Here is a 27,727-nt window from a genome sequence, read left to right on the forward strand (position 1 = left end):
ATGCTGTTTACTATTTAACATGAGTCATAATTGTACTTGATTTGTTGCTTTATTTGAGGTAGTATTACCTTGTGAGTGTGTGTTACATGTACTGGGTTGTGAATCCTGGTCTGGAGGAATGTTGTTTCACTTAGCAGTGTACATTTTGTGCAGTTATATGACAATAAATTGAACTTGAACATCAACTAAAGTCCTACCCACCACATGTGCGAATATTAGCAGCTTGTTGACATTCAGAAGACGTAAGATGTGCAGTCTCCGCAAAGGATGGTGCAGTTGAGATATTAATGGGCTAAAAGTTAACAAAGAACCAGAAGAAGCTATTGCATTTGAAGTGGATGGATCACCTGGGCAAGTTGGGAGATATCCGAGGTTGTTAGGGAAATAGGGAAGAAATTGCAAAGGTCCAATCCAAAAACATTCAGTCATCTGTAGAATCAGTGGTGCTGCCCGAGGACTGGGAAATTGCAAACATTACACCTTTGTACAAACAAATACCAGTATGCACAAACTAGACAGTTGGATCTCAATGATGAGAAAAAGCCTAGAAACACACATAAAACACTAGAGGAACTCAGCAGGTCAGGCAGTACCTGCAGAGGGGGTGTGAACAGTTGATGTTTTGGGCCAAGACCTTTCAGCAGGACTGGAATGAAAAGAGAAAGAAACCAAATTAAGGATTTGGTGGGGGGAGAAGGGTAGGTAGAGGTATCCTGAATGTAGGTGGTAATCTTCCATGTCCACTGTCCTCTCCTATCAGCTTGCTTCTTTGTTAGGCCTTTACCTCTTCTACTAATCGCCTCTCAGATTCATCCCCCCACCACCCTACCCACCCACATTCCTCCTCAACTGAGCTCACCTACCATCTAACAGTTTGTACTTCCCCTCCCCCAGCCCTCTTGATCTGGCTTCTACCCCCTTCCAGCATCTACACGCCACTCGTGTTTACCCTAGAAACAACTTTCATGATAAGTACAGATTGGTAAGAACAAACCAGCACAGGTTTGTGAAGGTAAATCATTTCTAACTATTTTGATAGTTCTTTGACGTTAGCTGATGTAGTAAAAATTGACTACTTGTATCACATAATAGGTCCATAGAATAAAAGGGCATGGCCAAGTGGTTAAGGCTTTGGGCTAGCAATCTGAAAGTCATTAGTTCAAGCCTCAGCCAAGGCAGTGTGTGTGTCCTTGTGCAGTATAAAGGAAAGACAAGGGTCCATAACTGCATAAATAGAAAATTGCCCGGGTAATGGAAAACAGAGATGGGTGGAGAAAGATTGATCTCTAATCTGGAAGGAATGTACGTTGTGGTTCTCCATGGGCTGTTACTAGGGCATTGCTTTCCTTAGTATAAATGAGTTACCGGAATACAATTTCCAAGTCAATAAATGACTCAAAGTTTGGACGTGCAGTGAACTGTGAGGAGAGTAACAGTTTATCAAAGTATCGTGATGGATGGTCACTGTACAGGGGGCCATTTTTTTCACCAAGCACAACTTTCTGAACACAGCAGCTGACACTTCTAAAGATCAAAGAGTTAAGTTAACCTTCCAGCCAAAACTGTTTGTAAATCTTCTTGTTGTAAACAGGAGTTCTTAATGTATCTGTAAGTAAAAATCAGTCTGTAGTTTAAAGGACGGCTTTTCAAACAAGCACTGTGTATAAAGCAGACTGATGGCCCTTAGGTAGCTCCTGGGCTGATTTTTCTAGAGGTGCAGTTTAAGAAAATTTGTTAGGTCAATTGACCTTGTTCCAAACCAGACAACGCTGGTTAAGTTATTTAGTTCAACAAAGCTTTTAGACCACCTGTGAGAAAAGGTATCTGAAAAATGTCACATATGTGTGAAGTCACCCAAGTGGCAGACAAACAGTATAAATGTAGAGAGAAGTCAGGTGTGTTAGGAATGGTCCAGGAATATCAAGAAGGATGACAGAAACATGGGGTGAACTAGAATCCATTACTCTGTCTTCATTTTCTGCGATGGATGATTCATTCATCTGTGACTCATTGGTAAGACTTTGTAGATGACAGGAATTGGACCTGTATTTTGGAAATTCTTTGTGCTTCAGAAACAGTTTGTACAGTAATGTTTTATAACATAGAAATTCTCAGTAAGTTTTAAACCTGTTTTAAGAATTTTAGTTAAATTTCAACATCTATCATTAAAAATAAATGAACTGTGTTGAAGACCATAAGATATGGGTGCAGATTTGGCCATTGGGCCCATCAAGTCTGCTCTACCATTTCATCATGTCTGATTCATTTCCTACTCAACCCCAATCTCCTTCTTTTTCCTTGTATCCCTTCAAGCCCTGACCAACCACTGCCTTAAAAATATGCAATAAATTCCAAAGATTCACCACTCTCTGGCTAAAGAAATTCCTCAACATCTTCATTATAAATGGAGGTCCCTCTATTCTGAGGCTGTATCCTCTGGTCTTAAACTCCCCCAGCATAGGAAACATCCTCTCCACATCCACGCTGTCAAGGACTTTCAACATTCAATAGGTTTCAATGAGATCCGCCCTTATTCTTCTGAATTCCAGTGGGTAAAGGCCCAGAGCCATCAAATGCTCTTCATATGAAAAGCCTTTCAAACCTGGAATCATTATTGTAAACCTCCTTTGAACCCTCTCCAATGTCAGCACATCCCTTCTTAAATAAGGGTCTCAAACCTGCTCACAATACTCCAAATGAAACCTCGCCAGTGCTTTATAAAGTCTTAACATTACATCGTTTTATATTCGAGCCCTCTCGAAATGAATGCTAACTTCGCATTTGCCTTCCTCACCATAGACCCAATCTACAAATTAAATTTTAGGGAATCCTGCACAACGACTCGAAAAATAAATTTGCACCTTAGATTTTTGAATTTTCTCATTTTGAAAGTAGTCTGAACTTTTGTTCCTTCTAACAAAGTGCATGACCACACACTTCCCAAACTGCATTACAACTGCCAATTTTTTTGCCCATTTTCCTAATCAGTCTTAGTCCCTCTGGAGCCTCTTGCTTCCTCAACACTATCCGCTCTTTCACCTATCTTCATCATCTGCAAACTTGGCTACAAAGTCAACAAATCTGTCATACATGTCATGGTTCTGGTCGGCTGTTCCCCTTTAATGGTCCTTTCTCCCTGATTATGCCCTAATTCCAGTCATTAGATCTCCAATTGCTGTTAGTTTACTCAATTACAGTACACCTGGTTTTCATCAGAGACTGTGAAATAAGTACGATGCTGTCAATATCACAGGTTGCCAGTTTGTTGGTCTATTCCCATGTGTTAACTTTGTTTCTTGACTGCTTAGGACCGTTTGTTCTAAGTTCAGCTCCAGTTTCAAGATATTCCATGAAAAGCCCGTCTCCATGTCAAGACTCCATATCAGAGCTCCGTGGCAAGATTCCTCCTGTTTGCTGTTCAATGTTCACGTCTACGCCAGCATCCCCAACTCAATCTCCGTGCCTGTGTCCTGCACTTGGGTTCTGCTCAGTCGCTCCGTGCAACAATACAAATTATTGGCATACGTTGTAAAAAGAAGAGGTCCCTACACTGTCCCCTGTAGAACATCACTAGTCACCAGCAACCAATCAGAAAAGCTCTGCTTTATTCCCACTCTTTGCCTCCTGCTAATCAGGCAATGCTCTATCCATGCTATTACATTTCCTGTAATACTTCGGGCTCTTAACTCATTAAGCAGCCTCATATGTGCCACCTTGTCCAAGTCTTTCTGAAAATTCAAATACACAACATCCACTGATTCTCCTTTGTCTATCCTGCCTGCCATTTCTTCAAAGAATTCCAACAGGCAAGATTTTCCCTTGAGGAAACCATGCTATCTTTGGACTATTTTATTATGTGCCTCCAAATATCTGAAACCAGGTCCTCAGCAATTGTTTGCAACATCTTCACAACCACTGAGATCAGAATAACTGGTCTATAATGTCCTTTCTTCTGCTTCTCTCCATTTTCGAAGAGTGGAGTGACATTTATTTTCCAATCCTCCAGAACCATGCCAGAATCCATTGATTCTTGATAGGTCATTACTAATGCCTCCACAGTCTCTTCAGCCACGTCTTTCAGAACCCTGAGCACAGACCATCTTATCCAGAAATCTTAAATGCCTTAAGACCTTTCAGTCTCCCAAGTAATGGCAACTTCACACGTTTCTGACCCCTAACACACTTGAACTTCCAGCATGCTGCTGGTGTCTGCCACAGTGAAGACTGATGTAAAATACTTATTCAGCTTTTCCATTATTTGCACATCCACACATTACTCCTACTCTGGCATCAAAGTAGTTTAAGCTAATTTTTTGAATGAAAATATCTCCTCCTTGCTAGGGAGAGGAGACCAAACATTCAAATAGTGGATATCAGCAGCTAAGCTTGCTGGGGAGGATAAACAGTGAAGTAAGCTAGTCCTTGAAGATTGGTTAGTTACAGTATAACTGGCCTTTAATGAGGGTACCCGTAGCTATCTATAGCGGATAGGGCATAACTTCTTCATTTGAGTTTAGAACTTTGCAGTGAGCAAACCCAATACCATCACAGTATAAACAGGTTTGTGGAACATGTGGGGAGTAGGTAAATTAAATTTATTGCTGAATAATGTGATGTTACATTTTGGTAGGAAGGATGAGAAAAGGCAATGTAGAAATAACGTAGAGGGCACAATTCCAAAAGAGTAATGATCCTAAAGATCCAGGGATAGCTGTGTGTAGCTTATCGAAGTGGCTGGCCAAGTTGAGAAAGAGTCTGGAACATTGGCTTATAGATATGATTCCCAGCATGACTATATTGGTGCTTGACTGACCTATGGCAAATTCCTCAGATTTAGACACCAGCCGCCAAATCCCAAAGGCATATGGATTAGAGGGTGTGTTAGTTATACTCATTCAGCACAGAAAGAGGACACAGACCTTCAGCTCAACTCATCCACGTTGATCAAGTTGTCCACCAGAGCTGGTCCCACTTGCTTGTATTTGGTCCATGACCCTTGAAACCTTTCCTATCTACGTATCTTTTTAGGTGCTGTAATAATCCCTGCCTCTATCACTACCTCCTCCAGCAAACTGGCCTACACTAGAAGTGAATGACAAATTAGTTAAAATGGAATTAGAGTCTGGCTTGGCTGTTTCAGTCATTCCACAAAATGGGATTTCAAAGATACTGAACTGAAGCCTGCAGATCTCCAACTAAGAACTTATACTGGAGAAAAGGTAACTCCTGTGGGCATGACATTTGTAACAATGAAATACAACAACCAACAAGCTGCATTGTGCTTGTATGTGGTGAAAACAGCAGGGCTAGAATTGTGGGCCAAGAGTGGCTGAGACAAATATAACTTGATTAAAGATCCATCCACCATTTGAATCCCACGTCCCCTGCAAAAGAGCCAATTGAAAGCGAATTTAAAAAAGTACTGGATGATGCCACAGCAGTATTTAAGGATGGCATTGGAAAGCTCAAACATATCAAGGGTAAAATAATGTTAAATTAAAATGTCACACTCAAGTTTTACAAAGACCATCTGGTTCCTTATATCATCCGTGTTAAAGTAGCCAGTGAGATAGGTCACATGGAGGCTGAAGGAATTTTCTGCAATGTTGAATGAAGACCATAGGCACCACCAGTCATCACAATAGCTAAGAAGCTCTAATATTTGTAAGGCTATATCACAGTTTTAAGGTCACCATATTCAGTACTTTAAGAGAATCAAAACTGTCTGCCCAGATAGAGGATATCTTTGCAAAATGTCCTAGTTTGAACCATTTTAGCAAAATGGACAGCTGAGGCCTACCAACCAATGGAGATGGAGGAAGAGTCCAAAATGTTATTTTTACCATAAACTCTCATAAAGGGTTCTATTGCTATGATAGGCTTATTTTTGTAGCAGCATCTGCACCTGCACTCTGGCAGAAATTTATGGGCCAGGTGCTGCGAGGCTGCCCAGGCACTCAGTGTTACCTGGATGACACCATTGTTACTGATGAGGATGACTAAAAACAGCTCCAAAATCTCAAGTCAGTATTAAAAAGATTAGATTACAGCAAACATGAGAAAATCTGCAGATGCTGGAAATTCAAGCAACACACACAAAATGCTGGTGGAATGCAGAAGGCCAGGCAGCATCTATAGGGAGAAGCACTGTCGACATTTCGGGCCCAGACCCTTCATCAGGATCCTGGCCCGAAATGTCGACAGCGCTTCTCCCTACAGATGCTGCCCGCCCTGCTGCGTTCCACCAGCATTTTGTGTGTGTTGTTAGAAGATTATGGGCTCAGTGCATGGTGTGACCAATGTGAATTCTTTAAACCAACCATCACTTATTGTGTTCACACCATTGACGCACAAGCATTTACATAAGTGTACTGAGAAATTTCAAGCAGTGATGGGTGCCCCAAGGCCAAAAGGTGCGTCACAGTTGTGGTCCTCTTTAGGAATTGCCAATAATTAGAACAATTTCCTGCCAAACCTGGATGCTGTGCTCTACCTCTTGAAAGCGTTGGTACAGAACTGCAAGAAATGACAATGGACAAAACAGTGTGAGGTGGCTTTCAAAAAGGTAAAAGAAATGGTGGCATCAGACACTGTACTCATACATTATGATCTGCATCATCCAGTATAGCCTGCCTGTGACACCTCGCCTTATGGTACAAGTGTTGTCATGTCACATGTTATGCGTGATGGAAGTGAATCCCCCATAGCCTTTGCATCATATACCCTTACTATGGCTGAGAATAATTATGCAGATTGACAGAGAGGCCTTCAGTCTGGTTTGGTGTGTAAAATGTTTCAACCAGTACCTATATGGGAGCAAGTTTAACCTCATTACTGATCATCAACCATTAGTGTCTATTTGGAATCCACAAATGAGTGTTCCACTAACAGCAGCAGCACAAGTGTGGAGTTATGCTCTGTTTCTTGGAGGACACATTACAAGATCAAATTTAGGGAGATAACTAATCGTGGAAATATGGATGGATTGTTCAGCTTACCTTTGGAAAAGAAAATACCTGAAAAACTTAGAAAACAGGACACTACTCTGACGAATTCTCCCTAACGCAACTTGAAAATATCCCTATTGTAGGAGAGCTGCTCCAAAGGGAAACAGTCTCAGGTCCAAATGGCCACCCGAAAAGTCTGGAATGTGCAACAAAAATTCCAGTTCCCACATATTTATCAGCAGTGGCATGAACTTGCTCTTAATGAGGGTTGCCATATGTGGGGATTGAGAGTTGTGCCATCCAAGCTGAGAGTTAAGGTGTTGGTGGAGCTACATGCCAGTCATCTCGGTGTGGTCAAAATGAAAGACCATAAGATATAGGAGCAGAATTAGAACATTTGGCCCATCAAATCTGCTCCACCATTTCATCATGGCTAATCCAATTTACCTCTCAGCCCCAATCTACTGCCTTCTCCCAGTATCCCTTCATGCCCTAACCAATCAAGAATCTATGAACCTCTCCCTTAAGTATACATAGAAGACCTGCCTGTGGCAAAGAATTCTATAGATTCACCACTCTCTGGTAAAAGAAATTCCTCCTCATCTCCATCCTAAAAGGAACGTCCCTCTATTCTGAGGCTGTGTCCTCTGGTTTTAGACACTCCTCCATTTCCTCATCCACTAATCAAGGCCTTTCACCATTAAATATGCTTCAATGAGGTCACCCCTCATCCTTCTGAATTCAGGTGAATACAGGCCCAGAGTCATCAAACGCTCTTCATATGAAAGGCCATTGAATCCTGGAATCATTTTCGTTAACCTCCTTTGAACCCTCTCCAATTTCAGCACATCTTTTCTAAGATAAAGGGCCCAAAACTGCTCACAATACTCCAAGTGAGGCCTCACCAGTGCTTTATAAAGTCTCAAAATTACATCCTTGCTTTACTGTTATAGTCTTCTTGAAATGAATGTGAACATCATATTTGATTCCCTCACCACAGACCTGCCAATTAACATTCAGGTCTGTTAATTGCAAGAACTCCCAAGTCCCTTTGCACCTTAGTTTTTTGTATTTTCTCTCCATTTAGAAAATAGTCAATCCTTTCATTTCTTCTACTAAAGTGCATGATCATGCATTTATCACCACTGTATTCCATCTGCCATTTCTTTGCCCCTTCTCCAAATCTGTCTAAGTCCTTGTGAACCCCCTCTACTTTTTCAAATCTACCTGTCCCTCCACCTATCTTCATATCACTAACAAGCTTTGCAACAAAGTAATCAATTCCAAAATCTAAATGACTGATGTATAATGTAAAGACACAAACACCTTCGAACACAGACCCCTGTGGAACACCACGAGTCACCAACCAGAAAAGGCTCCCTTTATTCGCACTCTTTGCCTCCTGCCAATCAGCCACTGCTTTATGGGCTTATAGCTTGTTAAGAAGCCTCATGTGTATCACCTTGTCAAAGGGCTTCTGAAAATCTATCAAGCGATTCACCTTTGTCTATCATGCTTGTTAATTCTTCAAAGAATTCTAACAGATTTGTTAGGCAAATTTTCCCTTGAGAAAACCATGCTGACCGCAACATATTTTATTATGTGCCTCCAAGTGCCCTGAGATTTCATCCTTAATAATTGACTCCAACATTTTCCCAACCTCTGAGGTCAGACATACTGGCCTATAGATTCCTTTCTTCTGCCTCTTTCCCTTTTTGAAGAATGGAGTGACCTTTGCAATTTTCCTATCTTCCGGAATCATTCCAAAATCTAGTGATTCTTGAAAGATCATTTCTAATGCCTCCATGATCTCTTCCGGAACCCTGGCATGTACACTATCTGGTTCAGGTGACTTTTTCACCAACCATCAGACCTTTCAGTTTCCCAAGAACATTGATGAGTAATGATAAGTTCACAAACATCATGACACCTGACACCTGGAACTTCCACCAATCTGCTAGGTTTTTCATGGCAAAGACTGATGCAAAATATTTGTTTAGTTCATCCGCCATTTTGTTGTCCCCCATTACTACCTCTCCAGTGGCCTGATATCCACTCTCCCCTCTCTCTTGCATCTTATGTATCTGAAGAAACTTTTGGTTACCTCTTTAATATTATTGGCTAGCTTACTTTGATTTTCTGTCTTTATCTTTTAATGACTTTTTAGTTGCCTTCTGTTGGTTTTTAAAACCTTCCCAAACTTCTAACTTCCCACCAACCTTTGCTCTATTATATGCCCTCTCTTTGGCTTTCATGATGGCTTTGACTTCTCTTGTCAGTCACAGGTGTGTCGTCTTTTCTTTAGAATACTTCTTCTCTGGGATGTATATACCCTGTACCTTCCAAACTGCTTACAGAAATTCCACCCTTTGCTTCTGTGCTGTCATCCCAACCAGTTTTCTTTTTCAATCAATTCTGGCCAACTCCTCTCTCATGCCTCTGTAATTCCCTTTACTCCACTGTGGTACTGACACATCTGACTTTAGCTTCTCCTCAAACTTCAGAGTGAATTTGTTCATATTATGATGACTTTCCCCTTACGGTTCTTTTATCTTTACTCTCTAATCAAATCTGGTTCATCGCACAACACCCAGTCCAGGAAAGCTGATCCTCTGATGGGCTCAACCACAAGCTGTTCTAAAAAGCCATCTCATAGGCTCTCTAGAAATTCCCCCTCCTAGAATCAAACATCAACCTGATTTTTGTAATCTACCTGCATATTGAAGTCCCTCATGACTGTTGTAACATTGTCCTTTTGGCATGCATTTTCTATCTCCCTTTGTAATTTGTAGGCCACATCTTTACTACTGTCTGGGGGTCTGTATACAACTCCCATCAGAGTCTTTTTACCCTTGCAGTCCCTTAGCTCTATCCACAATGATTCAACACCTTCCAACACTGTCACCTCTTTCTGATGATTTTGGCATTTATTTCAAAGGAAATTGAATATAAAAGCAAGGAGCTAATACCGAGGCTTTATAAGACACTGGTCAGGCTGCATTTGGAATATTGTTAACAGATTTGGGCCCCAAAAAGAATGTGTTGTCATTGGAGAGATTCTAGAGGAGGTTCACAAGGATGATTCTGGGGATGAAGGGGTTAACATCTGAGAAGCATTTGCCAGCTTTGAACTTGTACTCACTGGCATTTAGAAGAACACCTACCTAATGTTGAAAGGACTAGATAAGGTGGGTGTGGGGAGGATGTTTCCTATGGCTGGGGTATCGAGAACTAGAGGGCACATCTTCCAAAATTGTGGGAGACCTTTTAGAACAGAGTTATGGAAGAACTGTTTTAGCTGGGGTGTAGTGAATCTGTGGAATGTTCTTCCATGGACTGTGATGGAGGCCAAGACCATGGGTATATCTAAAGTGGAAGTTGGTAGTTTCCTGATTGGTCAAGGTATCAAAGGATACGGCGAAAAGTCAGATGTATTGGTTTGAGTGGGATCCAGGATCAGCCATGATGAAATGGCGGAGCAGATCAATGAGCTGACCTAACTCTGCTCCTGTATCTTATGGTCTCACCGTTTCATTTTTTTTTTACCAAAAGAGCAACTCTGCCCCTTTGCCTTCCAAAGGCTCATGGTGTGGAATGATGACAGCGTGGCAAGGTTGTTCTCTGTTGTGTGCCAGTATTCTGACCTGTACAAGAGAGCGTACAGAACATGGCTCTGGTCCAGTTCACTTTGGTGTGGACGCTTTGTTTGGTTGATCCTCATTTGTTGCTTGTTGATCTGAAGATGCTTCTAGCTTTGTTTCCTTGCAAACATCCACGAAAACAGAGGAGTGATCCAAAGAATGTGTTGGCCAGAAAAAATGACAGTCTACAAATCAGTGAATTCAAATGAACCAAGGACTGTGGAAGCAGACGGACTCATTGTCTTTGTTTTTGCCACATGCTTGGGGATGGACACTGTCATTTTGTGAAGACACTCTATTCTCCATTTGTGAGCTTGACATGCTGGGCTTGATCAAGACTAAGAATGCCATCCTTAGTCCCACCATTCTGCCCAGGTGGGTGGACATGCCGTGCTGGGCAAGTCGATGCCATATGGCTTGACGGGAGAAGGAGACCCTACATTGATGATCTCAGTCTTTCTCTGGTGACTCTGAGTCCAGCCTGTCCATCAAAGCTACATAGTTGCTGAGTTTTCTCTTGCATTACGGTATGTATATGATAGTAATGCGAGGTCATCCAGAAAGTCAAGGTCTTCTAAACTAGAGAACAGAGTCCATCTCATGTCGCTCTGCTTATCTTTCATTGTTGGCCTCATAACCCCATCAATCACCAGGTTAAGCGATATCGCCAACATCACACAGCCTTGCCTGACTCCCGTCTTGACTTCCAATCTCAATCTGCAGTCCTCAACTGTGAGGTGAAGTGAGCACAGAAACTCTGGATAAGCTGGACAATTTTGGAATATATCCCGTGTGATCCAAGAATTCACCAGAGGCTCTCCCTCTATCAAAAGTCTTTCCAAAGTCCACGAAATTCTCACATACTGTATTTGTCTCAGCCTCTCGGTGCTCTCGGTGAAGATCTGGTTGTCACAGCTTCTATTTCTCCTGAAGTCAGCTTGCTCCTTCCTCAAGGACACATTGCCAGCATCTGTAATTTGTTGGGCAATGAGTTTGGGCAAAATCTTGCTGGGCAGAAGTGTGATGCCACACCAGTTGTTGTTACCACTTAGCGCTCCCAACAATAACTCCCTTTGTTCAGTTCTTGGGTACTTGTTCCCAGTCCCAGACTATAGTAAACAGTGGTCGCAGGATGGCTGCTGCAACTTTTGGTTTCGCTTTGTGCATGTGTGTTCAAATGGTCATATCCTGCTGTTTTTAATGATTTAATTGCAACAACAATCTATTCTTTCTTAGGTGATCTGTGTTGATGTTGAGGTATCTGCGGCCTCTTGAATGTCAGGTTCCTCAATAGACCAACACCAAATGAAAGCATAACAAAGGGAGAAAGTGTTAGCGACGCAGAATGTGGGCTGGATTAAATGGAAGAAACATTGAACGAGCGGGGGGGGGGGGGGGGGGGGGGGTGGATAGAATGAACCGGAACGTTTCTCCGAGTGCCGGTTACTGTCCGGACGAAATGGAAGCAGGAAGAGCCAGTGTTGCAATGGTGGCGTAAGGCAGTATTTGGACTTTGTGTTGTAGGGAAAAAGTGATCATCATGTCGATGTTGTCGGAGAGCGAGCGGTGCGGCTGCCGGGAGATCCTCCAGTTCCTGGGTCAGTGCGAGCTCATGTCGGTGGCGGACACCGTCACCAACAGGATGTTAAAGATCGAGAACTGCGCAGGTGAGTGGCGCCGTCAAGAGCTGGAGAATGGATGGGAGCAGATCTAGAGCACCCTTCACATCCTACAATCTCCCCCAACCCCGCGCCACAACACCCCACAAAGAGCCTGCAGAAAGCTTTTAATCTAGTCAGCTCCATCTTGGGTACTAGCCTACAAAATACCCAGGACATCTTCAGGGAGCGGTGTATCAGACAGACAGAGTCCATTGTTAAGGACCGCCAGCACACAGAACATGCCCTTTTCTCACTGTTAACATCAGATAGGAGATACAGAAGCTTGAAGGCACACGGCCAGCGATTCAGGAACAGCTTCTTCCCCTCTGCCATCCGATTCCTGAATGGACATTGAACCCTTGGACACTACCTCATTTTCTAAATATGTATTTCTGTTTTTTGCACGATTTTTGACCTATTCAATATACGTATGCTACAATTTATTTATTATTATTATTCTATTTTGTGTTTTTTTTCTTCTATATTATGTATTACATTGAACTGCTGCTAAGTTAATAAATTTCAGCACGTGCCGGTGATAATAAACCTGATTCTGATTCCGCTCTACTCCCTCTGCATTCATGACCTCGTGTCTAGGCACAGCTCAAACACCATATGTACATTTGCTGATGACCCCAAAAGCTCAGATGGTGACGAGGAGGCGTACAGGAGTAGAGTAGATTGAGTGGTGTCACATAACATCCTTGCAATGATGTCATATGACCAAGAAACTGATTGTATGTTTCAGGAAGGGAAAGTCAGAAGAACACGCACCAGTCCTCATTGAGGGGTCAGCAGTGGAAAGGGTGAGCAGTTTCAAGTTGGCGAGCATCAGCACCTCAGAGGATCTGTCCTGGGCCCAACATGTTAATGCAATCACAACAAAATCACTCTTGCGGCTATACTTTTCTGGGAGTTTGAGGAGTTGGTATGTTACCTAGGATGCAGGTTTCTGTAGATATACAGTGAAGAGCTTTCTGACTGGTTAATCACAGGCTAGTACGGAGGCACCAGTGCACAGGATCATAAGAAACTTCAGTGGGTGTAGACTTAGACAGTTCCATTGCAAGCGCAAGCCTCCCCAACACTGAGGACATTTTCAAACATCATTTCCTCAAGAGGTTGGCATCCATCAGGAAGAATTCGCACCATCTGGGCCATCTTCTCATTACTATCGTCAGGGAAAGGGTACAGGAGATGGAAGACCCACATTAAATGTTTTAAGAAAAGCTTCTTTCCCTCTGCCATCAGATTTCTGGACTGAATATGAACTCCTGAAGACTACCTCACTGTTCTGCTTTGGCACTACTTTTGTATTATAATTTATTTGTTATGCCTTCATTGTAATGCTATCACAAACAACACATTTCATAACTTAATTCAATGACAATAAATCTGGTTCTGAAAACTCCCAACTGTACTCCCTGCATCTCCCCTGTGATGGCCCTTGACCCACCATGTTCCCAGCCCCTCACTTCGCAACACCCCTTTCTCCTCACATCACCTCATACACCATTCCCGCACCTCATAATCCCCCAAACAATTCCAGCCCTTGCTCCACAATGACCCCCATCTCTCAACGTACAGCATCTCAACTACCATAGCTCAATGACCCTGCCCCACTAGCTCAGTGATACCCTTCCCCTGTTTGCACGATCACCATTCACCCCAAACTTGAGATTCTCAATAACTTTCCAAATGTTGCTGCTCCACTTCGAGCCATCGTGGGCTTGTGATTCCCAGAAGTCAGTTAGAATGTTGCATTTCATAAGGAAGCTTCAAATACATCAATGATTCTTTTTCAATCCTGAGCAATCCCCCACACACAGCAGAGAACCTTTTTCAGGAATGTGGTGTTGGGTATTCGAGTAATCTAGTTAACCCAAAGTAGCTGTGAGTAACAAGAGCCCAAGTGCTGGGGACTTAACATTGAGAAGGAGCTGGCTTTGGTTTGCTAATCCTTTCAGTTAGTTAGGAGGATTTTGCAGAGTGTAGTGATGGTGTTTTTCCAGTGTTACAGGGGACACCTGTATTTATAAGAACATGATCTTCAATTCATTAAAGGCTGTGTGGTAATTTGATTGCATCATTGATATTTAGATGTACAGTAGATTCATCCATGCAGCACAGGAATGGCACCGTTCTGCTTAATTAGTTATTTGTGTCCCTTTCTGAAATGCTTCTATCTTATTTCCTACCACCACCCCCACTCTGTGTATATATAAAAAAAAGTGCCTGCACATCTTTGAACTTCTTCACTCTCATCTTAAGTGCATGCCCTTTAATATTAGATATTTCAACTCCGAAGAAAGATGTACCCACTATTTAATGTATCTATGCCTCTTATAATTTTCTAAACTCCGATTAGGTCTCCTTTCAGTTTCTGCTACTCCAGAAAACATGACACTAGTTTATCCAACCTCTAACCCAGACTGCATCCTGGTAAGTGTCCTTTACATCCTCTTTAAAGTCTCCACATCCTTCCAATAAGGGGGCAGCAGAATTGAATGTAGGACTCCAGATGTAGTTTAACCAGGGTTTTAAAAAGCTGCCACAGTTTGACTGCTTTCCAAAGGCAGTGGAAAGTATACTGTAGATGCATTAAGTGAGAGGGGAGTCTGGTTCTTGTGATAGACTGGACTGCATTCACGATTCTGGGATTTCTTGAGGTCTTGGGCAGGACATTTGCCTTACCAAGTTGTGATGCTTTTGGATCAGATACTTTCTATCGTGCAGCTGTAAAAATATGGTGAGAGTTACTAGGGACATTTTGAGTTTCCTTACCCTTCTGAGGAAGTAATGGCAATGGCAGATCTTGGCCACGTAGTTGGACCAGGATGATTTGATGATGATATTTATACTTAGAAACTTGAGGCTCTTAACCATCTCCTCAGCACCTTTGATACAGAGAGGGGCATGTACTCCACTCAGTTTTCTGAAGTCAAGAATCAACTCTTTGGTTTTTGTTGTTATTGTTTGCTCTGACACAATACTACTAGGCTATCTGTTTCCTTCCTGTTTTCAGTCTGGTTGTTTGAGATCTGGTTCACCAGAGGACTGTCATCTGCCAACTTGTAAATGAAGTTGGAGCAGAATATGGCCACATAGTTATAAGTGCCAAGAGAGTAACGTAAGATACTGAGGATGCAGCCTTGTGGCACACTAACGCTTAGGATAATTGTGGTAGAGTTGTTGCTGTCTATCCGTGATGATTGTGATCTGTTCAACAGGAAGTCAAGGGTCTGGTAAAAGGTACCAAAGCATTTGGTCTCTTACGACCAGACTGTGCAAGTTTCTTCCCCCAAGCCATCTGACTCCTCAATACCCAGACTCTAGGCTGACATCTACATCATTTATTATTATATTGTAATTTGTCCTCTACTGTACCTATTGTCTTGTTTATTAATTATTTATTTGTTAATTATTGTACTGCCCTGCACTGTTTTGTGCACTTTATGTAGTCCTGTGTAGGTCTGTAGTCTAATGTAGTTTTTGTGTTGTTTTAGGTAGTCTGGTATAGCTTTGAGTTGTTTCACTTAGTCTACTATAGTTTTGTGTTGGTTCATGTAGCACCAGGGTCCTGCAGGAACGTTGTTTAATTTTTACTGTGTACCGTACCAGTAGTTTATGGTCGAAATGACAATAAAAAGCGACTTGACTTGATTTGATCCAAATGGATGTGCCGAGTCCAAGATATAGGAGTTTCAAGATGAGTTTAAAATTATGGTATTAAGCTATGGCAAATACCAGGGATCATAATTTTAAGGTGATTTAAGAAAAGTATAGGTGGAATGTCAGAGGTATGTTTTTTACACAGTGGTAGTTATATGGAATGCCCTAAAGGGGGGTGGTTGTGGAGACAGATGCATTAAAGACATTTAAGAAATTCTTGGATAGGCACATGGATGAAACAAAAATGGAAAATTTAGGACAGAAGAATTAAATTGAACTTCGATGAGTTCAGCACAGCAACGTGATAGAAGTCTGATTTATGTCGGCTGGTTTTTGATTTTCTTCAAAACCTTATAATGAAACTGTGTTTCAAATATTGCTTGAGATCAGGTTTTCATTTTCAGTTTTGCACTTCTCTTTTGATTTTTAATTTTCAAAATGTTGAAGCATATTTAAAATTTTTTGTCAAAACTGATATGAGAGTCAGGAATGAATTGTGATTTTTTATATTAGATAAATAATATAACTAAACCAATTGGCTTGATAGAAAATCAGTATTTGAATGCATGTCTTTGCTGCAAGGAGAAAGAAAAAGCAAGGAATGGCAGCAAGTGTAATCATTAGGTTTTTTTTTGTATCCAATGCCAATATATTGATTTCTGAAACCTTGATACTGTGGCGACCCACTTTCTACGCAGGCGAACCGGCTCACAAATAGCCAGCGCGCGGGGGGAGACTTTGGTAATGCACCCCCGATGTCATTTCCGCCCGGAGAGGGCAGGTGCTAGGGATTTAAATGCCAGCGCTGCGAAGTTTGAATAAACTAGTCTCGAAACGACTTACCGACTGCGTGTCGTTATTTCAGCGCTGTGTGTAGCACATTGCTACATTAGTGACCCCGACGGTCCAAACGGGATTTGGACCAAAGATGACCGACTCTTCATCTGTTCACGCAGTTTTGCTAAAACTGCCAACTTCCTGGACGCTGCGACCACGCGTGTGGTTTAGCCAAGCAGAAGCCCAGTACCAGATTCGGCAGATATCCTCTGATTCCACGTGTTACTACCACGTGGTGAGCGCCCTTGACCAGGAGACGGCCGCCCAGGTTGCGTATTTCATACTGTCACCCCCGGAAGAAGGCAAATATGAAGTATTCAAGGCGCTGCTCATTGGGACCTTTGGCCTCTCACGGGTGCCTGCCTGCTTCACCTGGACGGTTTGGGAGACAGACTGCCGTCAGCATTGATGAACGAGATGCTGGCCCTGGCTGACAGACACAAGCCCTGCCTCATGTTCGAGCAAGCGTTCCTAGAGCGACTGCCCGAGGACATACATCTGCTGCTGGCTGACGCAGATTTCAGGGACCCCTGGAAGTTGGCGGCCCAGGCAGACGTGCTGTGGAAAGCCAAGAGGGAGAGCGTGGCGTCCGTCGGTCAGATTACCAGGCTGTGCACCCAACAGCGGGACCAGATCAGGCCTGGTGGGGAGTTCACACAACACAGGCGGGAATAAGGAGACCAGTGAACAGTGGTGTTTCTACCACCAGCAGTGGGGCACAAAAGCCCGCCATTGTCGCCCACCCTGCAAGGGCCAGGGCCAGCTGCCACTAATGACTATGGCGGCTGGCCACCAGGAAAGCCTCTTGTACGTCTGGGACAAACAGTCGGGACACCGCTTCTTGGTCAACACCGGAGTGAAGATCAGCGTCTTGCCCCAGACGGGGTACAACACCCGCAACAAGAAGCCAGGACCCACCCTGAGGGCCGCAAACGGCAGCACGATACGGACCTACGGCACCCACACAGTGCAGCTGCAGTTCAGTGCCAGACGGTTTACGTGGGACTCCACACTGGCTGCCGTGGCCCAGCCACTCCTGGGGGTGGACTTCGTGCGAGCTCACAGCCTGCTGGTCGACTTGCAAGGGATAAGACTGGTACATGCTGAGACTTTCCAGACATTCTCCCTGGGTGAAGCCAAGTTGCTGGCCCCAAACCTGGATTCCATCACGCCGTCATACAGAATTCACCAGAATCCTGGAGGACTTTTCATCGGTTCTGGCACCGCAGTTCACGGCAGCCATGTCCAGACACGGGGTACAGCACCACATTCCGACCCAGGAACCACCCCTCCAGGCCCGCGCACGAAGGCTCCCCCTGGAAAAGCTCGGCCTGGCGAAGGAGGAGTTCAAGAGGATGGAGGAATTGGGGATCATACGGAGATCCAACAGCCCATCGGCCTCCCCCCTGCACATGGTGCCCAAAGCAGCCGGGGGTTGGAGACCATGCGGCGACTACCGCAGACTGAACGAGGCTACCACTCCAGACCGCTACCCTGTGCCGCACATACAGGACTTTGCAGCAAACCTGTATGGGACAAGAATCTTTTCCAAAGTAGACCTCATCCGGGGATACCATCAAATCCCAGTGCACCCTGAAGACATCCCCAAAACAGCACTCATCACCCCATTCGGCCTGTTCGAGTTCCTCCAAATGCCGTTCGGCCTGAAGAATGTCGCACAGACGTCCCAGCGGCTAATGGACGTGGTGGGACATGACCTGGACTTTGCATTCATCTATTTGGACGACACCCTTATAGCCAGCAGTAGTCACCAGGAGCATCTGTCCCACCTCCGCCAGCTCTACTCCCGCCTGAGTGATTTCGGCCTCATGATCAACCCGGCCAAGTGCCAGTTCAGTCTCAATACCATCGACTTCCTGGGCCACAGGATTACCAAAGACAGGGCAACACCTCTGCCCGCCAAGGTAGACACAATCCGCCACTTTGCCCGGCCCAACACAGTCAAAGGCCTGCAGGAATTCGTTGGTATGGTGAACTTCTACCACCGTTTCCTCCCCTCAGCAGCCTGTATCATGCGCCCTTTGCACACCCTGACGTCGGGTAAAGGCAAGGACATTACTTGGGACGAGGGGGCCGCAGCCGCTTTCGTTAAAGCCAAGGAAGCCTTGGCAGATGCTGCGATGCTGGTGCACCCCAGAACGGATGTTCCGACCGCCCTCACGGTGGATGCATCCGACACAGCAGTCGGTAGGGTGCTGGAGCAGCTCATCGAGGGGCGCTGGCAACCCTTGGCATTCTTCAGCAAGCACCTACGACTACCCGAACTCAAGTACAGTGCCTTCAACCGGGAGCGGTTGGCACTGTATCTGGCAATCCGGCATTTCAGGTACTTCTTAGAAGGCAGGCCGTTCGCGGCGTTCATGGACCACAAACCGCTGACCTTCGCATTCTCGAAGGTGTCCAATCCCTGGTCGGCTCGCCAGCAGCGACATCTGTCCTACATCTCCGAGTACACGACGGACAACGTCGTGGCGGATGCACACTCCAGACCAGCTGTCCAGGCCCTGTCCCTGGGGGTGGACTATGCAGCACTGGCGGAGGCGCAGCAGGGAGACGAGGAGATGCCCAGCTACAGGACCGCAGTCTTGGGTTTTCAGCTGCAGGACTTTCTCGAGGCTCAGGTGATAGGACCCTGCTGTGCGACGTGGCTACCGGCCAACCTTGCCCCATCGTCCCGGCAGCCTGGAGGTGGTGAGTTTTCGACTCCATACACGGTTTGGCGCACCCATCTATCAGGACAACTGTCCATCTCCAGCAAGTTCGCGTGGCACGGACTTTGCAAGCAGGTCAGTGAATGGGCCAGAACTTGTGCGCAGTGCCAAACGGCCAAGGTGCAGTGGCACACTAAAGCCCCGCCGCAGCAGTTCGAACCCACCCACCTTAGGTTCGACCACATTCATGTGGATATCATGGGCCCCCTACCAGTGTCCCAAGGAGCGCTGTACCTCCTAACGATGGTAGACCGGTTCACGAGGTGGCCAGAGGCGGGCCTGCTCACCAACACATCTGCCGATTCCTGTGCCCAAGCACTGATCGCAACCTGGGCAGCACGCTTCGGGGTAATAGCCCACATTACCTCCGACAGAGGCGCCCAGTTCACCTCCAGCCTGTGGTTGGCTATAGCCAGCCTGTTGGGAACGCAGCTGCACCACACTACTGCCCACCACCCACAGTCGAACGGACTGGTGGAACGCTTCCACCGTCACTTGAAGTCGGCTCTCATGGCCCGCCTGAGAGGACCTAACTGGGTGGACGAGCTTCCCTGGGTCCTGCCTGGAATTCATACAGCGCCCAAAGAGGATCTGCACGACTCGTCGGCTGAGTTGGTGTACAGTGCGCCCCTGGCCGACCCGGGAGAGTTCATACCAGCCCCAAGGGGGCAAGAGGAAGAATTCACAGCAGTCCTGGACAGGCTATGCGAAAGGCTCGGCAACCTGGCCCCCGTACCAACTTCACAGCACGGACGGACCCCGACCCATGTACCCAAAGACCTGCAGAACTGTAAGTTTGTGTTTGTACAAAGGGGCGGACACCGGGCACTGCTACAGCGGCCGTACGAAGGGCCGTACAAGGTGATCAACAACATCGGGTCCACGTACGTTCTGGACATTGGGGGGGAGAGAGGATGTTTTTACAGTGGACCGACTCAAACCAGTCCATGTGGACTTGGCACAGCTGGTCGAGGTTCAGGCACAGCAATGCAGAGGCAGACCTCCCAAACAGAGGCTGATCCAGACTGTGGACATTGGGGGGTGTATCGCCGGTTCTGGGGGGGGGGAGGTTATGTGGCGACCCACTTTCTGCGCAGGCAAACCGGCTCACAAATAGCCAGCGCGCGGCGGGAGATTTTGGTAATGCACCTCCGACGTCAGTTCTGCCCGGAGAGGGCGGGCGCTTGGGATTAAATGCCAGCGCCGTGAAGTTTGAATAAACTAGTTTCAAAACGACTTACCGACTGCGTGTCGTTATTTCAGCGCTGTGTGTAGCACATTGCTAGAATACGTTATTTGCAAAATTCACTCCGCACAGAATCAAACTCTTAGCGTTGCAGTTTGTTTTCAATAAATGTCTCTCACAAATATAGCATTGTTTATAGGTAGGGTAAAATTCAGTAAATAAACCTAGGCAGAGGTAAGGGCTTTGGGAAAATTTCTCAGCAATATAACAAGGTATTGTAAGGTTTCCTCAGATGTAACTGCTGAGCTAAAAAGTGTCTAGTGTTTTCTTATGATCTTACTTCGTTGTTGCTCTTATCACCTGCAGAAGCTATGAGTGCGATACTGAGTTATAGCCAGAGTGCTGAGGAGCTGCTGAAAAGGAAGAAGATCCACCGTGAGATACTGTTTCAGTACTTGGCAAAACATAATATTGTGATTTCTGCTAATGCAGAGAAACATCAACTAATTCAGAGAATTATTGACTATTGGAAGGAAAGTACCACTACTTCCCAGGTATTTCATGAGGGGGTGCACTTTTAGTTATTTAGGGATACAGCACAGGAACAGGTCCTTTACTGCCTAATCACACCCATGTAACCAATTAACCTACTAATCCATACATCCTTGGGATGTGGGAGGAAACCGGAGCACTCAGCGGAAACCCACGCAGTCGCAAGGAGAATGTACAAGCTCCTTACAGACAGTGGTGGGATTGAATCCGGGGCAGGGGCATTGTAATAGCATTATGCCAGCCACTATGCTACTGTGTCATCCATAAGCCACGCTACCGTGTGTTTATCATAAAACATGCATATTTCAATGCAGTCTTAGAAAATCACAACACAGAAGGAGGCCCATTAACATCCTTTTGGCTAGAGAAAAAAATAGCTGAATCCTTAGACCATAAGACATACGACATTTGGCTCATTGAGTCTGCTCTGCCATTTCATCATGACTGATTTATATTCTCAATCCTGTTCTGCTTTCTTCCTGTACCCTGACTAATCAAAAACCTATCCACCACCTCCTTAAATACACACAATAACATGGTTTCCACAGTCGCCTGCGGCAATGAATTCCACAGATTCACCTCCCTCTGGTTAAAGAAATTCCTCCTCACCTCTGTTGTAAATGGACATTCCTTTATTCTGAGGTTGTGCCCTCTAGTCGGAGACTCCCCCACTGCAGGAAATGTCCCCTCTACACTCACTCTATCTAGGCCTTTCAACATAAGATAGGTTTCATTGAGATCCCCCTCATTCTCTTAAATTCTTGTGAGTACAAGCCCAGAGCCATCAAACACTCCTCGTATGACAAGTCTTTCAATCCTGGAATTGTTTTCATGAATCTCCTTTGAACCCTCTCCAATATCAGTATCCATACTTAGATAAGGGGCCCAAAACATAGAAACGTAAAAAAACCTACGGCACAATACATGCTCTGGCCCACAATGCTGTGCTGAACACATAGGTACTTTAGAAATTACCTAGGGTTACCCATAGCCCTCTATTTTTCTAAGCTCCATGTACCTGTCCAGAAGTCTCTTAAAAGACCCACCGTCACCGGCAGCCCATTCCATGCAATCACCACTTTCTGCGTAAAAATAACTTAAGTTTGATATTTTCTCTGTACCTACTTCTGAGCACCTTAGAACTGTGCCCTCTCATGTTAGCCATTTCAGCCCTGGGAAAAAGCCTCTGACTACCCACACAATCAATGCCTCTCATCATCTGGTACACCTCTGTCAGGTCATCTCTCATCCTCCGTCGCTCCATGGAGAAAAGGCCGAGTTCACTCATCCTATTCCCCAAAGGCATGCTCCCCAATCCAGGCAACATCCTTGTAAATCTACTCTGCACCCTTTCTATGGCTTCCACATCCTTAATGTAGTGAAGTGACCGGAACTGAGCACAGTACTTCAAATGGGATCAGACCAGGGTCCAACATAACTGTAACATTACCACTTGGCTCTTAAACTCAGTCCCACGGTTGATGAAGGCCAATGCACTGTATGTCTTCTTAACTACAGAGTCAACAGGAAGGGGGTTAATAACTCTACTGGCTGTTTTTTATAGACCACCCAATAGTAACAGGGGCATCGAGGAGCAGATAGGGAAACAGTTTCTGTAAAGGTGTAATAATAACAGGGTTGTCATGGTGGGAGATTTTAATTTCTTCAATCCTGCTCACCAAGGATTTCATGGTCCCTAATGGCTCTCCTGATTTTATTCTTAAGCTCCTTCCTGCTTGCCTTATAATTTTCTAGATCTCTATCATTACCTAGTTTTTTGAACCTTTCATAAGCTTTTCTTCTTGACTAGATTTTCAACAGTCTTTGTACACCACGGTTCCTGTACCTTACCATCCTTTCCCTGTCTCATTGGAACATGCCCATGCAGAACACTAAGCAAATATCCCCTGAACATTTGCCATATTTCTGCCATACATTTCCCTGAGAACATCTGTTCCCAGTTTATGCTTCCAAGTTCCTGGCTGATAGCTTCACATTTCCGCTTACTGCAGTTAAACACTTACCTAACTCGTCTGTTCCTATCCTTCTCCAATGCTATGGTAAAGAAGATAGAATTGTGATCACTATCTCCAAAATGCTCTCCCACTGAGAGATGTGACACCTGGCCATGTTCATTTCCCAATACCAGATCAAGTACAGCCTCTCCTCTTGTAGGCTTATCTACATATTGTGTCAGGAAACCTTCCTGAACACATCTAACAAACTCCACCCCATCCAAACCCCTTGTTCAAAGAAGATGCCAATCTATATTTGGGAAATTAAAATCTCCCACCATGACAACCCTGTTATTATTACCCCTTTACAGAATCTGTTTCCCTATCTGCTCCTCGATGCCCCTGTTACTATTGGGTGGTCTATAAAAAACAGCCAGTAGAATTGTTGACCCCCTTCCTGTTTCTAACTTCCACCTACAGAGAATCCGTGGACATTCCCTGCATGACTTCCTCCTTTTCTGCAGCTGTGACACCATCTCTGATCAGCAGTGCCTCGCCCCACCTCTTTTGCCTTCCTTCCTGTTCTTTCTGAAACTTCTATAGCCTGGCACTCTAAGTAACTGTTCCTGCCCCTGAGCCATCCAAGTCACTGTAATGGCCACAACATCATAGGTCCAAGTACTGATCCAGGCTCAAAGCTCATCTGCTTTGTTCATGATGCTTCTTGCATTAAAATAGACACATTTCAAACCATCAGTCTGAGCACATCCCTTCTCTATCATCTGCCTATCCTCCCTCTTGCACTGTCTCCAAGCTTTCTCTATTTGTGAGCCAACCAACCCATCCTCTGTCTCATTGGATCGGTTCTCACCCCCCAGCAATTCAAGTTTAAACTCTCCCCAGTAGCCTTAGCAAAACTCCCTGCCAGGATACTGGTACCCTTCGGATTCAAGTGCAACCCATCCTTTTTGTACAGGTCACGCCTGCCCTAAGAAAGGTCGCAATGATCCAGAAATCTGAATTTCTGCCCACTGCTCCAATCCCTCAGCCACACATTTATTCTCCACCTCACTCTATTCCTATACTCACTGTTGCATGGCACAGGCTGTAATCCCGGGGTTACTACCTTTGAGGTCCTGCTCTTCAACTTCCTTCCTAATTCCCTGTAGTCTGTTTTCAGGATCTCCTCCCTTTTCCTACCTATGTCATTGGTAGCAATATGTAACACAACCTTGGGCTGTTCACCTTCCCACTTCAGGATATCATAGATCAGAAACATCCCGAATGCAAGCACCTGTGAGGCAAACCACTATCCGTGTTTCTTTCATGCGTCCACAGAATCGACTGTCTGACCTAACTACAGTCCCCTATTACTGCTGCCTTCTTCCTTTCCCTAACCTACTGAGCCGCAGGGTCAGACTCTTTGCCAGAGGAGCGGCCACTGTTGCTTCCCCCAGGTAGGCTGTTTCCCCCCCCCCCCCCCCCCCAACAGTACTCAAGCAGGAGTACTTATTGTTAAGGGGGACAGCACAGGGGTACTCCCTAATATCTGACAGTACTCACAAAACTACTCACAATACTCTAAGTGTGCCTTATAACATTATGTTCTAATTTGTATATCCTAGTCCTCGTGAAATGAATGTTATCATTGCATTTGTCTTCCTCACCACTGACTTGGCCTGCAAGTTAACCTTTAGAGAATCCTGCATGAGGACTCCCAAGTCCTTTTATACCTTGGATTTTTGAATTTTTTTCACATTTAGAAAATAGTCTGTGCTTTTATTCTACCAAATGGATAACCATACACTTCCCAACACTGTATTCCATTTGCCACTTCTTGGTGCTGAACCCTGTAGGTTTATCAGGGTACATCGAATTCTTATCCACCTGATGTTTAAATTCATTGAACATTTACTTCCTATTTCCCCATCTCCAGGCAGTGGAATTCAGTCTAAGGAAGGTTCAATGGGTTGAACAGCAAAGTAACAACTTCCTTTGTATGGACCATGCAAAACAGTGGTACACCTTGTAGAGCCACTGCCACACACACAGTTTCAATCCTGATCTCAGGTGCTATCAGTGTGGAGTTGGTACATTCCCCTGGAGACCACCTGGATTTCCTCTGGCTGCTTCATTTTCTTCCTACGTTCCTAGGATGTGTGGATTGGTAGGTTAATTGGCCTCTGTAAATTACTCCTAGTGTGTAGCTGAATGGCAGGATCGGGGTGGGACTGTGGGTGCAGGGTTGAGAGATTGATGTTAGATTCGTGTACATGAGTGTTTGGATTAGGGTCAGGCATGGGCCCTGTTCCATTCTGTATCTGCTTATGACTCCATTACTCTGTTAAGAGGCAATAAGTGTCCTTTATTACTCACTGATTTTAAATTCATACACTCCTCCAGTGTCCCACTTCTCCTTGAAGGTGCAGTAACTACCAAAGAAAAAGAAAATTTAGCAGATTTAAATGAAATCTCTTATACTTCAGTTTGATATTTATAGACTGTGTGAAAAGTGTTGGCCTTGGCAATAGTCTGAAGATGATTAAAGATGAAAATTGCAATGGTTTTCTTTAAATTATTGTGAAGCAGATTTAAGCTTGGGGTGAATAATCTGCTGTTCCACTCTGAGGAACAATGTGAAGTATTGGCACTCAAATCAGGTGCCAGAGAAATATAGAAACAAATACTAAAGAAGACCTTTCGATCAATATTATACAGAATTGGTAAGAGACTACAGGACAACTTTATAGTTATGAAGTGGAATTGCTTGTTAAGTAAATATGAGCATTTCTTTGTTTACATGGTATATTGACAGCCGAAGATTAACATACTGATGTTTTCTCTCTTTTAGAAAAGTAATGCCTCTGAAAGCTCATCAGAAAATGATACATCACAAGTTGACTTAGCAACAAATTACAAAAATGATTACCAGGCAATGGGACTACAATTTTGTAAGTGGTTTTATCACCTTCTGAACACCCAGAATCCTTTACTAAAAGAACATTCAACAGAGTGGGGCCCACAGCATTTTTGGGAAGATGTGAAACTTAAGTTTTCATACCGAACTTTAGAGCAGCGGATGGAGGAGTACTCTGGTGCGGTTATGGTCAGCCTCCGTTTATTAGCACTGACAAAGGATGAACATCTGTTCCTGAACCCCAACCTGACTGGTGGTGGACTAAAGTGTATCCATTCACCTCATGGATTAGTTATTATTGCAGTGGCTGGCACAATTCACCGAGATTCAGTCTGCCTAGGAATTTTTGAGCAAATCTTTGGTCTTATCCGCTGTCCAAGTAATGAGAATAATTGGAAGATGAAATTTATTCATCTCAATATCACAGGCCAAGGTGCAATGTCAGTAACTCTTCAATCTGGTGAGGCTTTGCAGCCGCCCATTGTCAAATATGAATCTGCTGAGTTACTACAAGTCTTTGAAGAGAATCCAGTGGCAGTTCATGATTGAGGATGTGACATGTGTTAGACTGCAGTGGAGAACTGCTTTATGAACATGTAATGGGGCTTTAAACATACAGCGGTTGATAAGGCAATATGTTGCAATGCCACCTATACTTCATTTCATGATGAAATGTAACTACAAGTGCTCCGGCTAAATAATTAAAAACAGTTTGAATTTATTGTTCATGTTGTGATTTAATTGTTCAGGCAGTATTACCAAAAATGCATGGATATGCTTTATTTTTCCACAAAGTGCAGACTGTTATTTCTACAAGTTCTTTATTTCTCCAGTCTCTCACCACATTTACTAGTTACAGATACACTCGTTGTTTTAAAGGTTGTAACTTCTCAACACCATTTGAGTCTCCTGACTACTAGTAGCACCAATTGCTCAAGTCAAAAAAATATTAAACATATTTCAACATTTTGTTAATATACTTTTTTTGGGCAATGCAACTTTTGATAGTTAACACCTTAGAAAGGATATTGCAGACTTAATGAATCTATGATGGAATCTGTATGTATTGTAAATACACGTTATAAAGACAGTTCAAGGAACTGTCTGTTGTATTTGATGTGAAGGAAACAATAAAACTGATTTGATGTCATACTATCATTGAACTCATTAAATAGTATAATTTGTTGGCTTATATCTTCATTCAAGCATTATACTGTAGTGGCATAAATTGCTCAAGACATTATCCAAAAAGAATGTTTAGGTACTGAACATCAATTTATTCTTGAACAATCCTGGATAATACAACAAAATGAATTGAGAAACAAATGAAATTAGACAGTAGATGCTAAACCTGGAGCAACACACAAAGCATTGAAGGAACTCAGCGGGCTAGACAGCATCAATGGAGGGAAATAGATAGTCAACGTTTCGGGTTAAGACCCTTCATCTGGACTGAAAAGAAAGAGTGAGATAGCCAGTATAACATAGTGGAGGGAAGGAGTGGAAAAAGAACTGGCTGTGATAAATGGATCCAGGTGAAGAGGTGATAGGCAGATGAGGGACATACAGTACAAATACCCAGAATTGTAGGTGAACCCATTGTAATTAGAACATAAGACCATAAGAC

The 27,727-nt window shown here is 44.2% G+C and overlaps 1 protein-coding gene across 4 annotated transcripts; it reads left to right on the plus strand.

Moving 5' to 3' along the window:
- Positions 1-1,585: 1,585 nt before the first annotated feature.
- c4h3orf38 (chromosome 4 C3orf38 homolog) lies at positions 1,586-27,252 on the plus strand. Of its 4 annotated transcripts, none has more exons than XM_059968658.1 (4): positions 1,586-1,608; positions 12,113-12,255; positions 21,043-21,230; positions 26,035-27,252. In XM_059968658.1, the coding sequence occupies exons 1-4, from the start codon at positions 1,601-1,603 to the stop codon at positions 26,647-26,649; spliced, it is 954 nt and encodes a 317-aa protein (XP_059824641.1). In that variant the 5' UTR covers positions 1,586-1,600; the 3' UTR covers positions 26,650-27,252. The 4 variants fall into 4 exon arrangements, with proteins under 4 accessions (XP_059824641.1, XP_059824640.1, XP_059824643.1 ...); XM_059968657.1 differs by lacking the exon at positions 1,586-1,608 and adding an exon at positions 1,652-2,013; XM_059968660.1 differs by lacking the exon at positions 1,586-1,608 and adding an exon at positions 14,618-14,691 and having other exon boundaries at positions 12,133-12,255.
- The last annotated feature ends 475 nt before the right edge of the window (positions 27,253-27,727 follow it).

This window comes from Hypanus sabinus, chromosome 4, assembly GCF_030144855.1.
Source record: "Hypanus sabinus isolate sHypSab1 chromosome 4, sHypSab1.hap1, whole genome shotgun sequence".
NCBI lineage: Eukaryota > Metazoa > Chordata > Chondrichthyes > Myliobatiformes > Dasyatidae > Hypanus > Hypanus sabinus.

What these genes read in the sequence shown, in the direction of transcription:
- c4h3orf38 (XM_059968657.1), top strand. Translation starts at nt 1,988, where the DNA reads ATGATTCATTCATCTGTGACTCATTG. An exon ending in CATTCATCTGTGACTCATTG is followed by an intron (nt 2,014 to 12,112) that starts GTAAGACTTTGT and finishes TTTGTGTTGTAG; the next exon opens with GGAAAAAGTGATCATCATGT. An exon ending in AAAGTACCACTACTTCCCAG is followed by an intron (nt 21,231 to 26,034) that starts GTATTTCATGAG and finishes TCTCTCTTTTAG; the next exon opens with AAAAGTAATGCCTCTGAAAG.